General features: G+C 41.2%; 1 protein-coding gene across 4 annotated transcripts in view; it reads left to right on the top strand.

Moving 5' to 3' along the window:
• Positions 1-23,814, top strand: part of MTUS2 (microtubule associated scaffold protein 2) — a 599,410-nt gene that overhangs the window by 470,257 nt on the left and 105,339 nt on the right. For all 4 annotated transcript variants that reach the window (XR_013763613.1, XM_079138562.1, XM_079138560.1 and 1 more), the window contains one exon: positions 930-1,141. Coding sequence is in view for 3 of the 4 variants with exons in the window: in XM_079138562.1 (XP_078994688.1) it covers positions 930-1,141 (212 nt within the window). In the remaining variant the exon portion in view is untranslated. The remainder of the gene's footprint in view (positions 1-929; positions 1,142-23,814) is intronic.

Here is a 23,814-nt window from a genome sequence, read left to right as displayed (position 1 = left end):
GCAGGGTGACAACTGCCACCTGGTATCTGTAGAGCCATTCTGACTGTGGCACAGGGAAGGATGAGAAGCAGGGTGAGAGGTGAGGGTGGTAGGACTAGCCATTGAGGTGACATGGAATCACACTGGGGAACACATTGGAGAGGACTTTTCAGGACACTGGTGCTGTGTAGGAATTTAAAGTCGGAAGTCCCTGGAGCAGAGTAGATCTGGGTTGTGATTTGAACTTGACATTGAAGGCATGATACTAGAGCAGCCATCTGAAGGGCGGAAGGAGTATGGAGGGGTTACCACCTGGGACCCAAGGACAACGTGGCTACGTTTTCCTAAGTCTGACTTCTATCTGTATTAATTGATTGATTTTCCATTTGACATTTTCTGAAAGCAAGCCTCTTTTATTATTTTTATTTTTATTGGTTCTTTTTAGTTAAACATGACAGCAGAATCCATTCTGATATAATTATCCAAGCATGGAATGTATCTTATTCTAGGTAGGATCCCATTCTTATGGATGCACGTAGTTGTGGTATTCACTGTGTTTTCATATATGTACATGGGAAACACTACATCAGATTCATTCCACTGTCTTTCCTTTGTAAAAGCCATCCTCTTTAAGAAAAAAAGAAAAAAGAAAAAAAACACACCTGCTTCAGTCTTTCCAAGCAGGCCTAGAAGAAATGTCAGAAGCTGGAAGGAATTCAGTGATTTTTGTCTGTTATCCTTTTTCTAAGCATGAAACTTTGCACTTAGAACCACATAAACAGAGTGAATAATTTAAGTCCCTGGCTGTTTTATTCTCCCCTTTCCTTTTTAATACTTAACATGGCAAAGTGCGGCAATTCCTTCTCTGCCAAACTTGTTCTTAACGAACTCTTTCTGTTACGAGAAACTGTTGTCACATTTGTGTGTTCTTTGTTTTTTGTTTTTTATAGGTTACCCAAAGCAGAGGACTGTGGTTCCTCGAAATGGGTTTGCACCCAAGCCTGACCTGCAGGCCCGGGAGGCTGAGCGGCAGCTGGTCCAGCGCCTGAGAGACAGATGTGAGCGGCAGGCCCGGCAGCTGGGCCTCATACAAGGGGAGCTGAGGAGGGCGATCTGTGGCTTTGATGCTCTGGCCGTGTCCACTCAGCATTTCTTTGGAAAGGTAAGGCCACGTTTGGTGAATATCAAAGGGCATCTTGTTTGGGGACTTTGACAAGGGCGTGTATGGTGATGACTGTTGAGTGTGTGTCGTGGTTTGGGTTTGGGGTTGGAGTTGTTTTGACTGTCAGGTCACACGGAATCTTCTGCAGCATCCTGTAATGTTTATGGGGCCAAGAGTACTCTCATGTGTCAGTAAAGGTAGTCTGGGAAAAATAATAGATAACCATCATCACCAAAGAGAAAATTGTGTAAAAATGAAAGGGAAGGATAGTCATTAGTATTTTTTAAGGTGAGATTTAAAAAAAAAAAAAAAAATTTGTAGTTGTTGATGGACAGCATGCCTTTATTTTATATGTTTATCTTTATGCAGTGCTAAGGATAGAATCTGGTGCCTCACACATGCTAGGCAAGCACTCTGCCACTGAGCTAAAGCCCCAGCCCCTTAAGGTGAGAACTTTGAAATAAAATGAAAGTAGAATTGTTTTCAAAGGAAAATGGACAGATTCTGAAATTTCTGCTCCTTTCCGATGAAAGGTAGGCAGAACCACAGCACTCTCCCTTTGGCTGGTGGGAAACGGAATACACAGGTCTGAGGGGCTCCCAGGCTCCTGCTCACAGTATTCAGGAAGCAGCGTGGGGTGGACTGGGAGTCTTTCCTGTGCTTGCATTCTCTCTGAAAAATGAAGAAAGTGTTTTTTTCTTCTCAGCGAGTGTCTGGGGCTCCTGGGGCCATCTGGAATCAGTCTGCTATTGTCTGTGGAGAATGAAGTTTCCCATCATCTCACCATGGCATGGAGGCTGGTGGCAGCCTGGTATCTGACTGTATTAGGGTTCCAACTCCAGAGTGCTTGGGGCTGAAAGTGAATTGGAGATTTTAAATATTGTGGTTATTCTAGTTCATTTTCTGTTGCTTGAACATCTGACACTCAGTGTTAGTGAAAAGTCAAAAAAAAAAAAAAAATAGGAGCTCATTTTTGACTCACAGTTCTGGAAGCTGGAAAGCCAAGAGCACGGCACCAGCATCTACTCAGCTTCTGGTGAGGGCCCTGTGCTGTCAAGGTCATGATGGGAAGCAGAAGGGCAAGCGACACCTGCAAAGAGAGGGAGGCACAAAGGAGCTGAGCTGCCTATTACAACCACCCACTCTCTGAAGAACTAATCTAGTGCCATAAGAACTAAGCTGGTCTCGAGAGAGGGGAGCGTGAATCTCTCTTAAAGTCTTTACCCTTAGAAGCCATGACTTTGTGTTTTGGGGTGAATCGGGGAGAATCCACATCTGAACCATAGCAATGAATGGGCATTGTGAGTTTTAAATATGGGCCTTCTGATGCCCATAAATGGAAAGAGGTAGAAATGCAGTATTAATTCCTCCCAAATAAGAAAGTGAACTAACTGAAGTTCTGCCCAGTTTAAAAATGCAGAAGAATATTACCCCATGCTCCACTGGTTTGGTCTTAAAGTATAGAGGACTCTAACTTTTATGGTATCCTACACCCTCCCTTGCCTCTAGTATGGAAGCCCAAGTTGCTTTTTTTTTTTTTTGTCAGTTCTATTCTGTTTTACTTAAAGCATTCAATGAACTGAGCCATGTGACAGGACGCAATCAAAATAAGGCACGCTTTTAGAATATTATAAAAAATTAACCTTTGGACTATCTATATAGGGTGTATATGACACATAAATGATCTCCATGTGTAGACGTGGGTCCCATCCCCAAGACAACTTATTATGTATATGCAAATATTTCAAGGTCTGAAAAAAAAATCTGAAATGCAAAAAAAAAAAAGTCTAAAATCCAAAACGCTTCTGTCCCAAACATTTCAGATAAGGGATCCTCAACCTGTATATGTACATAAAGGGTTTGGCCTGGATGGTATTTTAAGAATAGAAATAATTTTTCTACTATAGCTCTTCAATTTGTATATTTCTCTGAATGTGCTGATACCATTAAGAATGTATTAAAAACAAATCTCTTCACTAAAGAAAGGCTTAGAAGTCCAGATAAGAATCTTCCATTCCTGCGCCATGCTCACTGCTGCTGGCAGAGCGGCTGTGAAAGTTGTCAGCTCTGACACAGCCTCAGCCCAACAGAGTCTAAGATGCCACACTGAGGTGTCAACACCAGCCTCACACTTGCATTGGCTCCAGACAGCTTTGCCTGTGCAGCAAGGTATGTTCCTCAACAGGCCAAACAGATCGGCCGAAATCCATGGTCCCAGACCTCTGGGTGGTGTAGTAATGAGTGTGACTCTCTGGGACTTACACTTCTCAGGGTCAAGTTGAATGGTTTGAATTTTTCTCTTGCTGTGTGGTTTCTGGGAAGGCTGCTCTCTAGCATCCCCTGGTGGTTAATCCATGAAACTATCCAGAGAATGGTACAGAGTGGTTATTTTCACCTTGCAGTATCGAGTTTTATATGTTACATGTGAGGGTGTATTTATTTTAATTAGATTTATTATATTTTAAAATATTTTTCATATTGATTTTGTCACCTTTTAACATGAATTTTATAAGTGTGACAGTAGGTGATGTTTTAAAATTGCTTTTTAGTTATTATTAGTTTAGGCAAAAAAGGCATGAAAATTAATGTCAAGCATTTCTGTACTGTGTTAGTCAGATTTCCATTATCAGAACAAAATACATGAATAATCAATTCATAAAGAAAAAGGGTTTAGCCAGGCACAGTGGCACACGCCTGTAATCCCAGTGGCTCAGGAGGCTAAAGCAGCAGGATTGTAAGTTCAAGGCCAGCCCCAGCAACTTAATGAGCCCTAAGCAACTTAGTGAGACCCTGTCTCAAAGAATAAAACAAGGGCTGTGGATGCGGCTCTGTGATTAAGCGCCCCTTGGTTCAATCCCTGGTACAAAGGCAGGGGTGGGGGTGGGGGGCAAAGAGAGAAAAAGAAAAAGGGTTTATTTTGGCTTGAAGTTTTGGACATTTCAGGCCAAGAATGATTGGCCCTCTACTTTAGGCCTTTCGCGAGGCAGCATGTAGGGCAGGGATGTATGATGGAGTAGAACTTCTCATGTCAGGAGCCAGGAAGCAAAGAGAGAAAGACAGTCTCCTTCAGAGGCACCATCCCTTACCTAAAGACCTCTTGCTAATCCCCACCTCCTAATGTCTCTCCACCTCCTAAGAGTACCACCTTGGTGCCCAACCCTTGAACACATGGACCTTTAGTAGACATTCCAGATCTGAAGTGTAGCAGGTACTTGCTGTGCCTAATAAAAAAAAAAAAAAAAATTAATCCTGCACTGTCTTACTCAGCTTTTGCCACTGTGACCAAAAGACCTGACAAAAGTTTTAGAGGAGGGAGAGCTTTATTTGGCACTCGTGGTTTCAGAGTTTCAGATGGACAACTCCATTGCTCTGTGTCTGAGGTGAGGCAGAACACCATGCCCAAAGGGTGTAGAGGAGGAAGGCAGCTCAAGACTGGACAAGAAGCAGAGAGAGTCCCCCACCAGGTACAAAATGTAAACCCCAAAGGCACGCCCTCAATAAGCTACTTCTTCCAGCCACACCCTGTCCACCTAGTTACCACCCAGTTAATCCCTGTAAGTGGATTAATCCATGATTAGTCTACAAATCTCATAATCTAATCACTTTACCCCTGAAACTTCTTGCATTATCTCACAACAAGCTTTTGGGGGACACCTCACATCTAAACCATAACATGCACCGACTTCCTTCCTCCCAAAGTATAAAATAATCTTGTTGCTCTTACTTGCTGATCTTTTGCTACAACTTTTTTTTTAACTTTAGAAGAGTGGAAAGAGTAATACCCAAACGACCATCATCTATATTTAACACTTATTAACATCCTAACACATATGCTTTATCTATGTTTTTTTGTTGTGGTTGTTAGTCAGGAGTGTATATTTTTAATATATTGACTTTGACCTTTCAAACTCAATTCACTTGAGTTGTCAGAGGATCTCGGTCAATGCTTCAAACGCTGCCTGTACATATGAAAGGGTCTATGGAGAATTAAAAAAAAAATAAAAAGCAGAGCTCATAAATAACAATAGAGTACCTATTGATTGACCATCCACTGTGTTCTAGGTTCTTTACAGTATTTTAATTCTCAAAATGCCTCTAATGGGTGTCGATATTATTCTCATGTGAAATTTGGGGAAGTGAGCTCAGGGAGATTGTGTAGCCCTCTGAAGAAATTACTGCAGCCAAGATACAAATACCCGTTTGCCCACAGGCGTGCCCCATGCTTTCCACCGTAATAATGCAACTGCCGCCTCTTCAAGGTGCTTTTGATACAGTTAAGAGGGGGAAAAGCGTAATTGCCAGATAAGTGAGATGGCAATCTAAAAGTTAGACACTTACATAGCATGGACCTTAAGAGGTCTTTAGCTGGTTGCCATAGAAAATTCTCTGTGCTTAGAGGAAAGCCTGATACTGTGAACAGGAAGGAGGCTCAGAAGAGCCAGGATGGAGAGAGGGGTGGGACTTGGGTTCCCTCAAGGAGGAAGGAAGAGCCTATGTGGGAAGGGACTTCCCAAAGCCCGTAGTCTACTGAGTGGCATCCCCTTTCCCCTTGGTAAGCTCTCCGCAAATTGGTTAATGGTTAATGAACAGAGAGTTAGGCCTGGGGGACTGTTTTGAGAAGGGCAGTGATTCCTCCAGGATGCATGGCAATCTCTGCATGGTGGAGCTGGGCAGCTCCATCTTTAAGCTTTACATCTTTCATAATGCTCCACAAGAAAGCAGAATCCTTTACGAAAGGATTCTACCTGTTTCTCCTCTCTTCTTCTTTGCCATTCTTGGGTCAAGCCGGCGGGTGGGGCCGGGGAGGCAGCACTAAAGAGGAAGAGAGGAAGAACAGAGGTAGAATTCGGTTGTAAAATGCTTGCTTGCTTGCCTTAACCATCTAATGCATTCAGATTTTAAATTCAGGGATTCATCAGGATAAATGTCTGCCCTCAAGCTCCAAAAACAGGAGAGAAGCCATTATGCCCTTCAGCCAAGGGAGTCCAATTTCACATGTTCCCCCTCAGCGGGGCTCTTGAGGCAGTGATTATACCTGATCAGAATTGGAAATTGTAAACTCTTTGTAGCTCCCTAAATCCTAAAAGGGAACATATAAATATAGTATTTTGTGCCTCTCCCCCTTGTAAACTGTGCCCTGCCATTATCCTCTCATCCCTTAATTTATCTTAAATAACCGAAGGTTTACTGGAAATGCAAGCACCTAGCTTGACGCTTCTGACAGCACAGAATCTGGTGGAAAATGTCGCAGGGTAAATGGGTGATTTCAGTGATCACTGTTCTAAAGAGACTTATGTGTCACAGAAGTAGTGCCCCATCCAGTGGAGTGTTTGCTTTCACTTGAAGAAACTTCCTAGCCAACCCCAGATATCAACATATTCCCCCAATCAAGAGACAGAACCCCCTGGCCACACCCAAGCAGCTCTTTGGAATAATAAGAACCCCTGGCCTGGAGTGTCAGTAATGGAAAACTTCACAACGGGTGAAAAACATAACTCAGGAACAAAGTCTTCTGAACATTTATGGAAGAGTCTCAGTTTTGGAGACTGATAAAACCCAACTTTAATAACAATTATACAGATTTCATAATAAAAATCCATACTTGATCAAAGTAAAAGCTAATTGCTCCCATTACTGAATCATCTCTCTCACACTTTGTCATAAATGATTCATTTGTTTTTTCAAATGAAATGACACCATTTTGAAGGGACATGGACACGATGGGGGGCAGGTGTGAGTTCCACCAGCCACTTTGGAAAGGTGACCTGCTGGTTTTTCCCCAGACCCAGGGGGGCAGTTGTTTAAAACTGGTGATAAAGCGCATGTCTTTAAAAAACTCTGCAATGCAGAATTCAGTGCACCCTTCGGCAGACCGCAGGCAGCAGAGTGGGTCACAAGGCCACACACCCAGCCTTTCTAGACCCATGGCCTCTACAAATACCGAAGTCTCTCTTCAATGTCACTGGAAACTTACTTAAATCAATTAAATGATAAAAACTCCCCTCCCAATAAAAACAAGTAGAGGGAATGATAATTTTAGAAACTAATTAGTAGCTAAGGAGATGAAGTATAGTTGCCTCCGCTCCAGAGCCTCCTTCCTATGAGAAATGGGCTCATTAACTTTCCTAGAACTCAGTTTTTCTAAAACACAGTTATGATCAGCCCATCCTCAGGGATGACTAGAGGGAAGGGGCTTTCAGATCCTGGGCTCTGTGATTTAATGTGGTGGCTCTGACTCTGAGGGCTCATGCTATCATCACATACCTGACACAGCTCAGTTCCCCAGGGGGCGGAGGTGCCTGCTAATCATGCAGGGAGGGGAAGGTGATGGGGATGAGGCAGTGTTCCTGGGAACCTGGAGGAAGCAGAGATGCCTCCAGTCATGCTAACTGGAGGCCCTGCACAGAGCAGGGATGCTTGTGAACTGGACCTGAAAGATAAATAAAATCTCAGCCAGCAGCAATGGAGGAATCAGGCATCCCAGGCAGCAGAAAAAAGAGCAGCACAGCCTCTGGGGAGGTCCCCAGGGTGGAGGGCGATGGGTCCATTCACCTAGAGGGTGAGACTGAGGACACAAATGGTGCAGAAAAGTCGGGGACTTTCAATAGCAAAGTCAAGAGAGGGGCTGCTATCATAGAGACCACCAGAAGGCACCGAAGATTTCGGAGAGACACTGAAGTGTTATAAGCTGTTTATTGGGAAAAGTAATATGGTAGCTGAGTATGACATGGTGATAGAAAGGAAGCTCCAGGTAAAATAAACAGGAAGCTCTGCTGGAAGAAGAATAATGCAGGCAAGAAGTGAGGCAGGTCAGGGGACCAGGGGTCTTTGATGGAAAGGAGAGCACAGAGACAGAGTTGAGGACCTCATGCGAGGCCTGACAATGAAGTGGATTGGGGGAGGGGGTAGGATTAACAAGTATGACATGCCTGGATGTTAAGGATGAACCATCCTTATCCACCCAGCCCCAACAATACACGAAAATAGCAAAAGTGGAATGATAGTGCTAAGAACTTAGTAATTGTGTGCATACAGATCTCAGAAATGTGTTAAGAGTCATAGGACACTTTAAAGAAATCTCTAAGTGCTGGTGGTAAAGTGTTTGCATACCATGCACCAGTCCCTGGGTTTGATTCCCAGCATCAAGAATAAAAGAGAAGAATGAATCTCTGGAACTGCATACTTTATGAAACCATGCACCCTCAAGATCCAGGGTGTGTGCTTCTAACTCAGATATTACTTGTTCCCTTGAAATTCAGGAACTATAGACTGGAACCTCATCCCATATTCTGAGGGTATTCTAATCTCTCCTATCCTGTCCAGAAATTTCAGTGATTTTTTTTTTTTTTTTTTTTTTATGCCGGGAATTGAACTCAGGGGCACTTGACCACTGAGCTACATCCCCAGCCTAATTTTATATTTTTATTTAGAGACAGGGTCTCACTGAGTTGCTTAGTGCCCTGTTTTTGCTGAGGCTGGCTTTGAACTCACAATCCTCCTGCCTCTCAGCCTCCTGAGCTGCGGGATTACAAGCATGCACCACCACGCTGGGCTTGGTCTAGTTCTAAGTGCCAACCTGTGTGTGCTGTGTTCAGGCAGTGTCCCTCCAGGACTGGTCCAGCATCCCAGGTCAATTTCTAGGATTCTTTCTGGGTGATGATGCTGGGGGGGTCCTCCTTTCATAAAGGAGTTAAACAGGGATTGAGATGTTAGGCAAGAAAAGGGGTGTTCTAGGAAAGTAAACTTGGCATCATTCACATAGAAGTCACATAAAAAGGGATGAGATTGACAGAAGAGTGCAGACAGGAGAACCAAGAAGATATGGGACTGTCTTAAGAAACATCAGTACTTCCTTTGTTGAAGCCAGTTCGGGAAGAGGGCCCCAGAGGAGAGAGAAGATGATCAGAAAGGAGTCTGCTAGACTTGAGGAGATGGAAGAACCCACTTCAGGAAAGCCAGACGAGGGAGTGATTTCTGAAAGTTTTGAGTGGTTATAATACGTGGTGCTAGCCAGTGAATGAAAGGGCTGCAGAATGAGGAAGCTTTGGCTATTTAAAGTATCTGTATAAAGTAAAACACACACACACACACACACACACACACACACACACACACACACACACACACACACACATTTTCCTGGTCCCAGTACAATGGTTTAGCAAAGCTTGGCCTCCCTGCTGCAGAATGAAGTCGCCTTTCACCCTGTGATCAGTGGCAATGGCGCCATCTACAGGGCGCTTCCTGAAATGAAATTCTGTGCTGGGGGAAAGACTCGTCAAATGTTACCTTCAATTCCAAGGAACTGTGCAGAAAGCAAGTGCTAGTGCCTACTGTTTGATGAGGTGTGAATCACAGACCTGCTTATTCCACAAACTTAATTGAAACCAGGTTTGAAATTTAAAACACACAGCTCATTTCATCATTTTATTCCTGACAATCATATTACTAAGACAGCAAGAATAAGATTTATGTGGTACACTGCAAGCAGTTTGCCTATGTTATAATTCATAAAAACAATTATACATTGCACAAACCTACTGTCAAAACGATCTATACATGTAATTTCGTCCCTGGAGAGAACAAAAACCCATTATCTCTGCCCTACCAAGAGTAGAAAAAGAAACATTTAAAATCTCAAAGTAATGAAACTCTATTACCTGACAGTGTTCTTTTGAAAACAAAGACTAATCATCAGTAATGTCCTGATAAAATAGAAATGAGGTGATATTATTTCTCAAATTCTCCTTCAATGGTATTTCCCCAATTTGTGTTTCGATGTGAAAGACTTTCAAAGCCAGAGTTCTCTATTTGATTTGAAAGCAGGAAGGAGGAAGAAAAAGAGGCCTGTGGGGCAGGTGTGCAAAGGCAGTGAACAAAAAATGATCACAGAGGTTGTGAGTGTTAATCTAACTACATCAGTGGCCACTTTGATTGTGAATACTTTAAATGCAGCAATGGAAAGACAGAGGCAGGGCTGGGGAGTAGCTCCCACTTGCCTAGTGCAAGGCCCTGGGATCGATCCTCAGCACTGGAGAAAAAAAAAGAAAAAAAAAAAAGGTAGTAAGAAATACTCTTTTAAGAACCCAATTATGTGTTGTCTATATGAAACACAATTTAGATATAAAGATCAGATCAAAAGTGAAGGGATGGAGATAGATATACTATGTTAATGCTGATCAAAAAAGTTGGAATACCTATATGAATTTTAGACAGACTTCAGAAAAAGAAAGATGATTAGGGATAAAGAGGGACTACATAATGATAAAGGGGTCAGTTCTCCAAGGAGACAAGAAAAAGCATAAAGGTAGCTGTGAATATTTTAGGCTGACTCTGTTGAGTTCCAGTGACTTGTACATTCAGGTGTGGTTCACTTATTACAGTTCTAAGAGCCCTGCTGCTTCAAACTAAAAGAAAAAAAATCTGATAAAACGTTTCCAAGATAGTAAGGAGTAGACTCAATACTTCATGCAGATAAATTCAGGAGACCTAATGTAAAGCATGGTGACTATAGTTGATATCTGTAATATCTGTAATGCATATTTGAAATTTTCTAAGAGAATAGTTCTAAAGTGTTCTTACCAAATACACTCATACAAAAAGGTTAACTGGGTGAGACAGTGGCTATGTTAATTAACTTGATTGTGGTAGTCATTCCACAGTGTGGACATGTACCAAGATATCACATCGTACACCTTTAAAAAAAACTGGGAAAAAAATATTTCATTGCAGATTTCCTGCCTCCAAATGTAATGTGCACCTTCTGCTATTCTAACTGTGGGTTTTGTTTTTATTTTTTTTACAAAGACATAAAATTGATCTACCATGTGGAATTCATCAGTGGCCAGAATGATGCAGAGGGGAGATTTGCCTCTCAGCATAGTCAGAAGAAACCATGTGGACCATTTATTGCAAAGCCCTGCCTCAGACCAAACCTGCATAGAATGAGACAGTTTTCCAAAATGCCATCTGGGTATTAACACCTACTTTTTCTTGGGCAGAAGTGAGAGTGTTTTTGCTTTGATTTCCCTTATTCCTGCATCAGCCTAACATCAACAGACTAAAATCCCAATGCAAAATCACTTCTTGATCTCAAGTTGAAATTTCTGTTCTAAAATGAAGAAACATTATCAGTGCCTGCAACGATGTTTCAAACTCCACAACTATTTAGTACCATGACTGAAGGAGAAAACGTATTGGTTTCTTGCTGCTCTAAATTACCAAATCCTAGGTAATGGTGGTACTATGTTGCAATTATGAGGCTGGACAGAAGCTTGGCACACTGTTCCATACCTGAGAATAAATACCCATCCATGGAAGGCTGTCCACCATGCCCAAAGCAAACCATGAAAGAGAGTCAGGTGTCAAAGCAGCTGGCTATTAAGTAAGAATCCTGAGTCTATGTTTTCTTCAAAATAAAAACCTGGGCATTTCAGATAAGATCAAAGATATTAGATTTTTTTCTTCCTATATGATCAGAAGTTTTTTCTTCTTCAAATTTTTTTTATCTCCCACATTGACATTTATTACATTAATAACATTTCTAGCAAAAACAAGTAACTGAATTCACATTGACACATTTCATTTTGATCCATTTAGCCAATTTGAAAAAAAATTGATCAAAGTGATGAAATTAAAAAGTACCTTTTCCTTGTTACTTATTTTTAACTAAAACTCAAAGCTGACATCAGATACAAAATTCAACCGTAAGATTGTTTTAATCAACTGACATGGATTTGTGTCTACATCTCCTTCAAAATATATATATATCATATATATTAATATATGATATATATATATATATTATTGGCAATGAACAGCTCCTCAAATAACAATTTCTTTGTTTCTTTGGTTTGTTTTATTTTGCTTGGCAGTGGCAGGAATTGAACCCAGGGTCTTGCACATCCATAGGCAAGCACTTCACAACTAAGCTACATGCCCTACTCCCAGGATGACCATTTCTTGTATGAGCATGCCAAACGTAAAATTAAGCAGATAATCCAAAAGATCTTCACTGAGTTCCAGGTCTGGGGGAGGTGGAGGAAGCTCACTCCCCCACCCTTCCCACTGAATGCAACTGTGCAGCCTGGGCAGAGAGCACTTGGAGCAGCCATGAGAAGACTCTGAAAAGGAATATGTGACAGGCGGATCAGAGAAAGCACAATTTAAAGTATCACAGAACTGCTGGTGAACTTACAAAGTTTTCTTTCCAGTATTTGCTATCCTGAACTCAGTGCAGCTTGGAACCTGGGAGTGAGCACCTGCATAGGAACAAGGGAGATCCAGGAGAAACTCTCTAGTTTTGGCTAGAGAAGTGGGAAAGGGAACTTCTAGCATCCAGAGAGAGCTAAGAAAATCTCTCTCTCCTTCCTGGTGCTCCTTGTTGTTGTTCACCTTCTCCTCCTCCTCCCTTTTATCCCCTCCTCCTCCCCATCCTCCATTTCTTCCTCCTCTTCCTTCCTTCCTTCTTTGATTTCCTTTCTTCCTCTTTCATCCTCCTTTCTTCCTTCTCCTCCTTTTCCTCCTCCTCCTCTTTGCTCCTCTTCCATTTTCTACTTTTTCCTTTCTCTTTCCTTCCTTCCTTTCTTCCTTCCTTCCTTCCTTCCTTCCTTCCTTCCTTCCTTCCTTCTTCACCTCCTCCTCTTCCTCTTCCTTCTCTCCTTCTCCTTCCTCTTCTCCATTTTCTCATACCCTGTGGCAGCTGCAGGAACCTGCCAAAGCCAAACTCTGAGGAAAGAGAACTTTCCTCCCTTGGAGAATTCATGGTCCCAAAAGGGTGGGAAAGCCCCCAATTGCTTTCATCCTCTGTTTTTGCTCTGCTTAGTCACAGATATGAGCACAGTTGTGAGACACAAGGCAGAACAGGGAAACTGAAGTCCTGGCTTTCTGGCTGAAGACCAAAAGTGAGGGACCAGGGAACTAGAAAGGACTGGAGGTTGGAATGAAAGAGGAACTGGAGAAAGTGACCCCTTGAAATTGTTTATGAACCTCTGGGCTCACCCCTGAGCTACACATGTATGGATCTCATCCTAATAGCACAGGTAGATTTTGAGAACTGGGCTACAGTAAAGGCTAGCAACCAAAAAGTACCAAACTGGCAATTGTGTGGTTCATTTGTAGACAGATCCTAATAGCTCTTCAAAAGCTTTGAAGCACAACCCACAGAAGGCTGGATGGAACTAGTGACCTAAACTCTATCTGATTGTCTGCCTGCTAGTGATTTTCCATAGGGTTTAGACAAGACACAGAATCTTGTAATGTAATGTTCAAAATGCCTGGAACACAATCTGAATCAATTCATCATACACAGAACCAGGAAAGCTCAACTTGTCTGACAAAAGGCAAACAACAGACTATAAAATCAGGATAACAGAGATCTGGTCAAAGAAATAAAAGATATAAAGAAAGAAATGGAAATTTTAGAACTGAAAAATACAATAACTGAAATAAGAAACTCAATGGTTAGAGATGATAGAACAGTGAACTTGGAGATAGATGAATAGAAGTTGTCCAATATGAATAACAAAAATAAATAATGGTTGAAAGTATCCCAAGTTTAGTAAAAGACAATCCTACAGATTCAAGAAGTCAGTGAACCTCAAACAGGATAAACTCAAAGAAATCCATGCTCAGACATACCCTAGTCAAACTGATAAAAAAAAAATAAAGGCAAAGGAAAGAATATTGAAATCTATCAAATAAAAATTAAACATTAAAGGACTGGTTAAATAGCTCAGTAGTAGATCACTTGCTTATCATGCTAAAGGCCCTGGGTTCTAGTTCTCAGTACTGCAAAAGAAAGAAAGAAATGAAGAGTAACCATTACCCACATTAACCTGTAAGGGAACACCAGTTTGAATTTCCACAGATTTCTCATTATAAATTATGGATGCCAGAAGACAGTGGAACTTTCTCAAAGTGCTGAAAGAACTCAACCCAGAATTTTTTATCTAGCAGTGAAAATATTAAAAAATGATGGTGAAATAAAATACATTCTTTGATGAAGGAAAACTGAAGGAACTCATCATCTGTAATCCTGGTATAAAAGAACTATTAAAGAAGTTTTCTACATAGGGAATTGATTCCAGAACAAAACTTGGAGTAATGACAGCAAGCAGCAACAGAAATGGTAATATATGGGCAAATATAATGGAGTATTATTACCTTACTGAGTTCTTCAAAATATACTTACCAAAATTACAGCATTGTTTGATGGAGTTTGGAGGTAGATGTGACTCATAAGGTAACTACTGCACAGGGGAGAATGTAAAGGAGTCCATATGGTGGTGAGGTTTTCACAGTACACCAAGAAGTCAAAGATTGATTCTAAGTAGACTGTGAAAAGTTTAGTTTGCATGTTATAACTCCCAGACCAACAACTAAAAATTACTTGAGCTATATTCGAAAGTAGAATAAATAAATGAAAATGGAATACTAAAAAATGTTCAAATAACCCAAAAGAAGGCAGAAAAGGAGAAACAGAGCAACATAAATGGAGGAGACAGTCCTACCTACTGTGCTTCATCTCCACATGCAGCCCCCAGTAGCATAGAACAACACAGTTTTCAGAAGATAACAGTGGGATTATCTACCAAGGTATACGCTGAAGCTCTACCTGGGAGGACAAAAGAAGAGGAGGAATCGCTGACATAATTAAATTTATTGTAGTGTGCGCATCTTCACATGACTATCTTCTTTTCTTCAGAACTTTATTGACCTGATATTATCAAAGCCTCAACTAGAGACACCAGCAATTACTTATAAACATTACTAAATTCACCAAATTAAATATTTTACATGAAAAAAGTCAGGTTTACTCAACAGAATTACCATGACAGACTTTCAGATTATGATGTACTTGGTTTTGCATCTGCATTTATCTCATTTACCAACCATTAATCCAAATATAAAGACTGTGCTTTTATGTGGATATTGGATATCCATATGTTGGGCTGTCCAACTTCATCAGTAAGGTAATGAGAGCAGATGTTGATGTTCAGCCATGTGGGTTTATAAACAAGTATTTGTTGAGGTTCATGGATTATTAGTATCTATGTGAGCAGGTTGTTGGTACTCCAAGGATTTGGGATTATCCCAGTGAGCATCAGAATGCCCCTGAAATGCAGCCATAATATTCCTGGCCCATCTCAGCACTGGGGTCCTCTATATGATGTGTTTGAGCAGTGTAGACACAGGTTAAGAGACAACTTGAACTCTTTCAGAATATCCATCCTCTATTTATCAACAAGCCTGTTCCGGTTGTAGCAAATGAATGTAATGTGATGAGTTTAACTTTCTGATGGTGAACAGAAAATAGTTATAGATTTGCAGGCTGAAGGATTCCCTGTAATTGAGATCATAGAGACCAGGACCCTCACCAAAGACAGTGTTATAAAAGTTAAAATAGAGACTTACAGTAAACTCTTGGCTCATCTAGTGGAAAACAAAATGAAAGGAAATGAAGTCAATGAGGTGCTGAATGGATTGCATTTAGCTACCATAGAGATGATAGAGAATGACTTCCTCTTATCCCAAAAGAAAAGAATGGAAATTGGGGTACCCAAGAAGAAAAGGGGAATGAGATCTTCAATCAGAAATAGGAGAATATATGTATATTTGGATCTACAAAAGTTTTGGGATTTAACTAATTCACCTGAATAGTACCATGAAATACCACAGACCTGAGAAGGCCATCACACAACTGATTATGTCAACCCTGCCATCATGAAGCCATTGGAAGAGTTAGAAAAGGAGAAAGCAAAGAACAGCCGCTGAAGAGTGTGATGGGGAATTTGAACCTGAAGACAAAGGGTGGAGGAGATCCAACAGCAGGAGAAGTTAATGAGAGGGAAAAGTCGAAAATTCTGCAGACCAATGAAAAGGGACCCAGGATGCCTCCATCTACTAAGAATGTTCAGCACACAGTTTTGGAGAATGAGATGGATAGATATTGACAGGTATAATAAAGGCAATTTCAACTACACAGTCCAGCAAAGAAGATCTCAGGCACCAATAGGTAAGAAAGCCTGAAGACTGTCCCACCCTCTTCTTGACTGGAGTCAGAGTTGCTCTCAAACTCAATGTCTTCGAGATGTCAGAATAGTAAAGAAAACCAAAGCCATGGAGAAGAATGCTCAGAAGATGACTTGCTTGGGGAAGAGAGAGGAGGCAGTGGGAGACATGTTAGATCTGAAGTCAAGGACTTGCTCTCTGGGAAGAGGAAAGCTGGTAGAAAGGACAAGAGGCAGTGTTCTTTTCAGCTGACTTCGTTTGACTAAACTGTTTGCAGCTGTTATTTCTTGGTTCCGTCTGGTACAATTTCATAAAGTTGGAATCATAATCTACACACTGAAATAAAAACAATGAAAATAGCTAACGCACTTGTTGCTTTGCTGAAAACTTTGGTCAACACTACGTAGCTGTGGGAAATTTGTGTCACGGCATTATATTACCAATATTTTGAGTAGGAAATATTTCTGCATTTAATGAAGGATTGATTACTTCAGATTTACAGAACTAGAAAGATGTATTAGTGTAATGATGTTGTTTCTTTTGGAAAAAAAACTATTTTCTTTATAAATATATGAGGGAACTTCAGTTCATCGCTCATGAATAATACTTTTTTGAGAAAAGAGTATCTCCACTTGTGGGTGTGAGCAGAAGGCTGTCAGCTCACCCTGCTGGTGTGGGAATGAACTTATTTATGAGTATGTAAGAACCCTACTTAAAATATTCTCTTAGAGTATTTAATACAATGCATCATTATAATCTGTCTTTATTCTATCCAAAATAAATCTCCAGAAGTAAAAAAAAAAGTGGTAGGGGAGGGGGAACAATCAGAATACAATTAAATGGTAGATATACATTTAAGCATATCAATAATGTAATGTGATGATTTTAAACTAGTGGTTAGCAAACTTGCCCATGGTCCAAACCTACTTTTGTAATTAAAGTCTTATTGGAACATGGCCACATTCATTCCTTACCTTTGTCTGCAGCTACTTTCTCATGACATGAGTAAATCCAGGTAGTAAAACAGACTATAAAGGCCACCCAGCTTTAAAGTCTTTCCTTTATAGGAAAAGGCTGCTGAGCTCTGGTTTAAATGCACCAATTCAAAAATCAGGATTATCAAAGTATGGCTAAGAAAGCATGACCTAACTATATGTTGTCAACAAGAAAATTGATTCAGATATAACAGTATATTAAGGTTAAAAGCAAAAGTGTCTGAGGGTGTAGCTCAGTAGTAGAACATCTGCCTAGCATGAGCAGGGCCCTGTGCTCAGTCCCTAGCATCACCCCTCTAAAAAAGAGTAAAGTGATGGAAAAAGATACAACATGAAGCCACACATCAAGACAAACTGTAGTGGCTCTTATCCGACAGAGCAGGTTTTAAAGCAAAAGGAATTCCCAGGGATAAAGAGCAATATTACTTACTGATCAAAGGGTCAATTCACCAAGCAGACATAACAACCCTAAATGCATTTGCATCTAACTATAGATTTCTAAAATATATCAAGAAAAAAATGGGTAAGAAAACTAAAAAGAGGAATAGATGAATCCAAAATTGTTTTGGAGACTTCAATACCCCTCTCTCAGTAACAGTCAGAAGCAGTAGACAAAAGATTAGCAAGAATATGGAAGAACTGGATAATACCACCAACCAGTAGCATCATGCTGATGTTTATCAAATAATCCCATCAACAGCAGCAGAATACACATGCTTTTCACATGCACTTAGAGTGTTTGCCAAGACAGAACATATTCTTTGTTAGAAAACTAGTACATTTAAAAGAATTGAAATCATGAAAAGTATATTATCTGACAATAATGAAGTTAAACAAAAATCAGTAAGAGAAAGATTACAGGAAAATCTCTCAAACACTCAGATGGAAAATAGTACCCTTCTAAATAAACCATGGGTCAAAGAGGAAGCCTTAAGGAAAATTAGAAAAGATTTGAATTGCAGCAAAGTGAATACAACATGTCAAAATGTGGGGAATTTGTGCAAAGTGGTGCTTAGAAAGATACTTAGAGCATTAATATCTAGTAGTTTTAATATCAAAAGTACTCATAATGGAAAAGAAGAAATTTCTCAGATCAATAATCTAAGCCTCAGAAAAGTAAAACACAAAATAAGCCCAAATCAAGTAAAGGAAAAGAAATAATAAAGATGGGGGGGGGGAAATCAATGAAATTGAAAACAGAAAAAATAATGGAGAAAATCAATGAACCTAAAAGGTAGATCTTTGAAATGAGCAATAAAATTGGTAAACCTATGGTAAAGCTAACAAAGAAATGTCAAGATCTCCAGTTTCAGGAATGAAATAGGGATTATTCATCCGGACATTAAAATGGAGTTAGCCATGATTACACACAACCACTTGGATGATTCTCAAAGGCACTGAACTGAGTGATAGAAGCCAATCTCAAAGGGTTACTCTTGTTCGATTCCATTTATATGAGATTTTCTAAAAGACAAAACTATCTTGCCAGAGTAGCAGCCAGGGGTTCAAGATAGGAGAAGAGTGTATTTTGTATTCTGATTGTGGTACTAATTTCATGCATTTATAAAATGATTTTAAAATTTTAGTACTGTGTGCAAAAAATGTCCCCCACACAACAAAGATTCAATTGTTTATGTTAATTTTTAAAATGAATGTTGAGAAGAGATCACAATTCATGTTGTCATTTCCTTCTGGTCCTTTAGGTCTTATTCATTTGAAATTCACAGGAAAGACAACTTATTAGTGTTTGATGGGGTGGATGTCTCTTTGTGGGAACAGATTGCTTGTGAGGCAGGCTGGTTCAAGGTGCCAATTTGTGGTGAGTGGTGTTCACAGCATTCTCCAATATGCTCTTGCCCTCCTGTGTTAGGACACAGGCAGCTCTCACTGCAGTGGCCACAGAGCTCAGCCTCACACTGAAAAAAGGTGACGGACATATAAAGATGTGAAATGGGCAATGAATCCAGGAAGAAATTAATCTCCAGGCTCCCATTCTCTCTCATTTAGATGGAAATGATCCAAGCTTGGAAGGGGAATGTATAAGTCTGTTTTTTGTCACTCTAATGAAACACCTGAGGTTGGGTACTTTATAATAATAAAAAGAGGCTTATTTAGCTCACAGTTAGAGGTGGAAACTCCAAACAGGACAGCATTGCTTTAGTGAGATGCCCCACAGTCTGCCTCACATCATAGTGGATGGCATCATAGACAAAGCCTGTGCTACAAAGAGTGAGCACATGACAAGACAGGAAGCCAAAGAGTGACTGGAGTCTCATGAAAATTAGGAGAATTATCCTTCCAAGGGTATACTCTCAGTGACCTCCTGCTAGGCTCCATCTCTTAAAGGTCCCACCACCATTCTTGGAACTAGGCTTCCAAAACATGAATCCTTGAAGGCACACTAAAACTAATCTTAACCACAGCAAGAAGAGTATTCCAGAAGAGTCTCATGAGCTCAGTATTAGTCTGCTTCGTATCTGCCTCAGGTCGTCTAAGAGGAGGGGCTAGAACACAATGGAACTCTGGTGATTCGGAGGACCACAAGGTGGTAGGAGCCCATGACTTGGACCCTTGTAGTTACAAACTTCATGGGCTTCCCTTGAGCCACGATGGGCTGAGAGTGGCAAAGACTGCTGGAGAGAGGCCAGAGCAGGCTTCTCCTGAAAGCTTCAGAGAGGATGGAGGACTGCTCTGATACCAGGCCCTCTGGAGTGTGGAATCAAAGCAGGTGGAGAGGAGCTTCCAAACTGGAGAGTAGCAGATTTACATAAACCTAAATCGGAAAATGTATGCTTTACCTAAGAGCAACTAGATTACATTTCACAATACTGAGGAAAATAGAGACTTCACAGTAGAGATTAAGGGCAAAGAAAAATGATATTTTTGGATACTTTTGAATTTATACAATTTTTATCTGTAACATACCTTTTACAAGGCTCTTATAGCTGAAAACAGGAAGAAATAGTGATACTCGTGGTTTCTTGGTCTGGTAAGGCAGTTGTCCTTCAGTTTTTGTTTGTTGGTTTGTTTTGTGGTAGTGGGGATTTGACCCAGGGCCTCCTTCAGGCAAAACAAGTGCTCTACCACCAAAGTACACCCCCAGCTCTTTAAGTTTTGTCTTTTTAGACAGAGTCTCTCTAAATTGCCCAGGCTGGCCTCAAACTTGCGATCCTCCTACCTCCAGAGGGTACCTGAATCCACAGAAGCTCAAGTCCTTTATATAAAATGGTGTGGCATTCACATAGAACCTATGCACGTCCTCCTGTGCACTTTAAACTATCTCTAGATTACACATGGTACCTAATAAAATGTAAATATTGTGGAAATAGTTGTTATACTGTGTTGTTTAGGGAAAATGACAAAAGACCATACATGTTCAGTATGGATGGGTTTATTTTTGTTTTGTTTTTCTTAATATTTTCAATCAGTAGTTGGCTGGATGTGTGGGTGTGGAGCACACACAGGTGTGGAAGACCAGCTGTGTGTCTAGTCTCTAGAAGAGGGTCCAGGGTGATGACAACACCCTGCATAGGAGATGACCTTCCAGATGAAGACCCCAAGTTCAGAGAGGCTGAGATCTGAGGAGCAACAGCAGCAGGATTGGAACGCATCTGGCCCTCACCTGTGCTCTTTCCCTCTGGCCCCACTGCCTCTCACAAGAAGTGACTACAAGGTAGCCCTGTCACTCAGTTCTCAGGGTGCCCTTGCCCTGGGCAGAGAGGTGGAGAAACTTGGAGAAATGGTCTCAGGCTCAGGGAATACTGGCATCAGAAGGGCCAGCATAGCCCTGACTTTGGACAACTTGACTCTCAGTCAGCACTAGCTAATGGGTTTAGAGGGTGAACCCAAGTGCACTTCAGTGAGTTTGTGTTGTTGTTAATATGTTAGCACTTGCTTCATCTTTACAGTCAATAGTGTAACCTGGGGAGCTCCTGGGAAGAAGGGGAAGGCTCCACCTGCACTCCTTTCTCTGGGGGTCTGATCTGGCACACTCAGTGAGCTGTGTGTGATGTGTTGCTCACCTTGTTACCTTCAGTCTCTAAGGGGTAAGTTATTGTGCTAGAAGAGGGAACACAACTCATGGGGATGGATTCGTGGGTGCTCTGCCTTGACAGTGAGGAAGAGATGGATGCAGTGCATGCGGCTATGGAGCAGCTCACCTGCTGGGCAAGAGCTGTGGCTGCTCACTTCTGCTTCCCCTTCTAGGAAAGTCGACATTGATTTTAGGAAGATTGTGCGATAAGCAAGCGAAGAAGGAGGTGAAATGACCCAAATTAGAATCTGCAGCTGCTAGAATCCTTTCTGCAGCGGGTACTCTATAACTGGGGTCCTAAAGCAACAGACATCTGGGCTTCTGCCCAGATGCAGGAGCTGGTATTGAGGAGGAGGGAGGAGGCTCTGTGCCAGGAAAAAAATCTGGGGCAAAGTAGACTAGGCCAGGAGAGGAGAAAGTCTGCAACTGAGACAAGCAAAGGAGGCAAAAGCTCAATTCCCTAACACAAGGAAATAGGAGTGTTTGATTCTACATAATCAGAAGATGAATGCTTATAGCAAGATTGCAGTTCAGAAAAGAACCTGCCAAAATGTGAGAATTACTTACAGGCATTGGAACTAAGAAGAAGGCATAGCATCTATTCATTTTTACTGTTAGCTGACATATGTGCTTACTCTGTGGCATGCACTTGGGTAGGGGCTCACTCCATATTGTCCTATTTAATTCTGTCATTAACCCTGCGGTGGGCACCGTCACTGGCTTAGAGAGATGAATGACTTTGCCTAAAGACACACAAGTAAATGAAAGCAGGGCTGGGACCTGAAGCAGATGGCTATGACATTAAAAGCCTGTGTTCGTGGTGACATTCCACTGCCTCTAGTAGTCTCTGTTTGGAATGATAGTACAACGAAGTGAGAGAGGCAACATAGAGAAAGCACAAAATTGGGAATTCGAAGTCTCTCTCAGCCCTGATCATCAGGAAAGAATACCTCTCTGTTTCGATAAAATAAGTCTGTCATGAGGGTGACTTGGAATAACATACGTGATAACAAGGGTTTGAAATACTGTGACTCCATGCTGATGACCATTTATTCACAAAGTCACTGAGTACCTGCTCAGGGCTGGAAACTGTGCAGCACTGGGCACACAGGCAGAGCAAGTGGGCATGTCATGCCCTCTCAGAGCTTGGAGTCTGTTAAAACAAAGGCCATCTTAGGGAGTGTGACCAGGTCCAGGAGGTCAGGGAGGTGGTCACGTCCCCCAAGGAAGTGAGGTATGTTCTGATATGGAAGAAAATGTTCCAGAAGCAATAATGCCAGCAGGTTGGGGTGGGGGTCAGCATGTGAAAAATACTGTGAAAGGAAGAGGCATGGAGGTGCATGGAGTTGGAAGGAGGCCAGGGAGACTAGAGCCCTAGGCTGGGAGGGGTTGACAGGCAGAACCTAAGCAGTGATGAGAGCCCAGTCCTGATCTGAAAGTGAAAGGGAGTCTTTTAGTAGAGGGTGATCTGAGCAGATGGGTAGGGAAATCCGTAGACCAGGACAGTAGTCTATGCAGCAATGGGTGATGGGCCCTGGACCAGTGTGGTGGATGTGGGGATAGAGAGAAAATGATGGGTGGTTGGAGATATGTGTAGGAGGTAAATTCAGTAGGAGTGGTGACACGTCAGAATAGGGGTAAAGAAAAGAGGGGTGCCAAGGATGCGACTGAGGTCTCTGGTAGGAACCTTTTTGGTGAACAGGGTACCACTGATCCACACAGAAATGATAGGAAGACTGGAATTCATGGACATTTATGAATTAGGCTCTTACGCTGCTGAGTTGGGGATACCTTTGATACAAGTGAAGATGTTAGGTAGGTCAGATAGGGCTGGGACTCTTAAAACCATGTGCTAGTCATTTTTTCTGACACTGACTTTAAAAAGTGATTGAGTGAGTGCTTTCTGTGAGCCTTCATCAGCTGGGTTTAAAGACAGTCTTCCTTCATGTAAGACTGTGCCTCGTTCATGAAATTAGATGAACACTTACCAGTGGAAAAATATAAGTCTACAGACAATTAATTACCAAAGACTGAAGTACAAATGGAAATGAGTGGAGAGGCTTCCTGGGAAAAGTGAGACTCAAATAAGAGAAACCCAGCAGACTACAGACAAATGGGAGGCAAGAGAGCAATACAGCATCATAAGTAGGAGAAAAAAGTTAGAATAAATCCTCTTCTGTGTTGGTAGGAAGTGATATTGTAGATGGTTGTAGATTACAGTGTACATATTACATAATATCGGATCTGAGTCCAGCCATTTAATGCAGACATGTTTTTGAAAACGAGATATATATTCTTTTGGTGATTGATTTTCTATTTCATTGGCTTCTTCTGATCTTAAAGGACAAACTAATCATGGAAAATGGCAAATTCATGTTCAAATGACATAAAAGTTGAGTACACATATAAATGTCTGATGTCCCATGCAAAGCTTTAAGGATTATAGTGCCTAATAGCCACTTTAGTAAAGAATGGTATATTTTAAAATAGAGGTGAGGGCCTAAAGGAAAAGGAAATATATTGTCTATTTTGACTGTCTCAGTCTGTTTGGTGCTACTGTAACAGCATACCAGAAACTAGGTAATTTATAATGAACAGAAGTTATTTCTGGGCTGGGGATATAGCTCAGTTGG

Source organism: Sciurus vulgaris, assembly GCF_902686455.1.
Source record: "Sciurus vulgaris genome assembly, chromosome: 4".
Lineage (NCBI taxonomy): Eukaryota > Metazoa > Chordata > Mammalia > Rodentia > Sciuridae > Sciurus > Sciurus vulgaris.
This window is presented reverse-complemented; position numbering and strand designations above follow the sequence as displayed.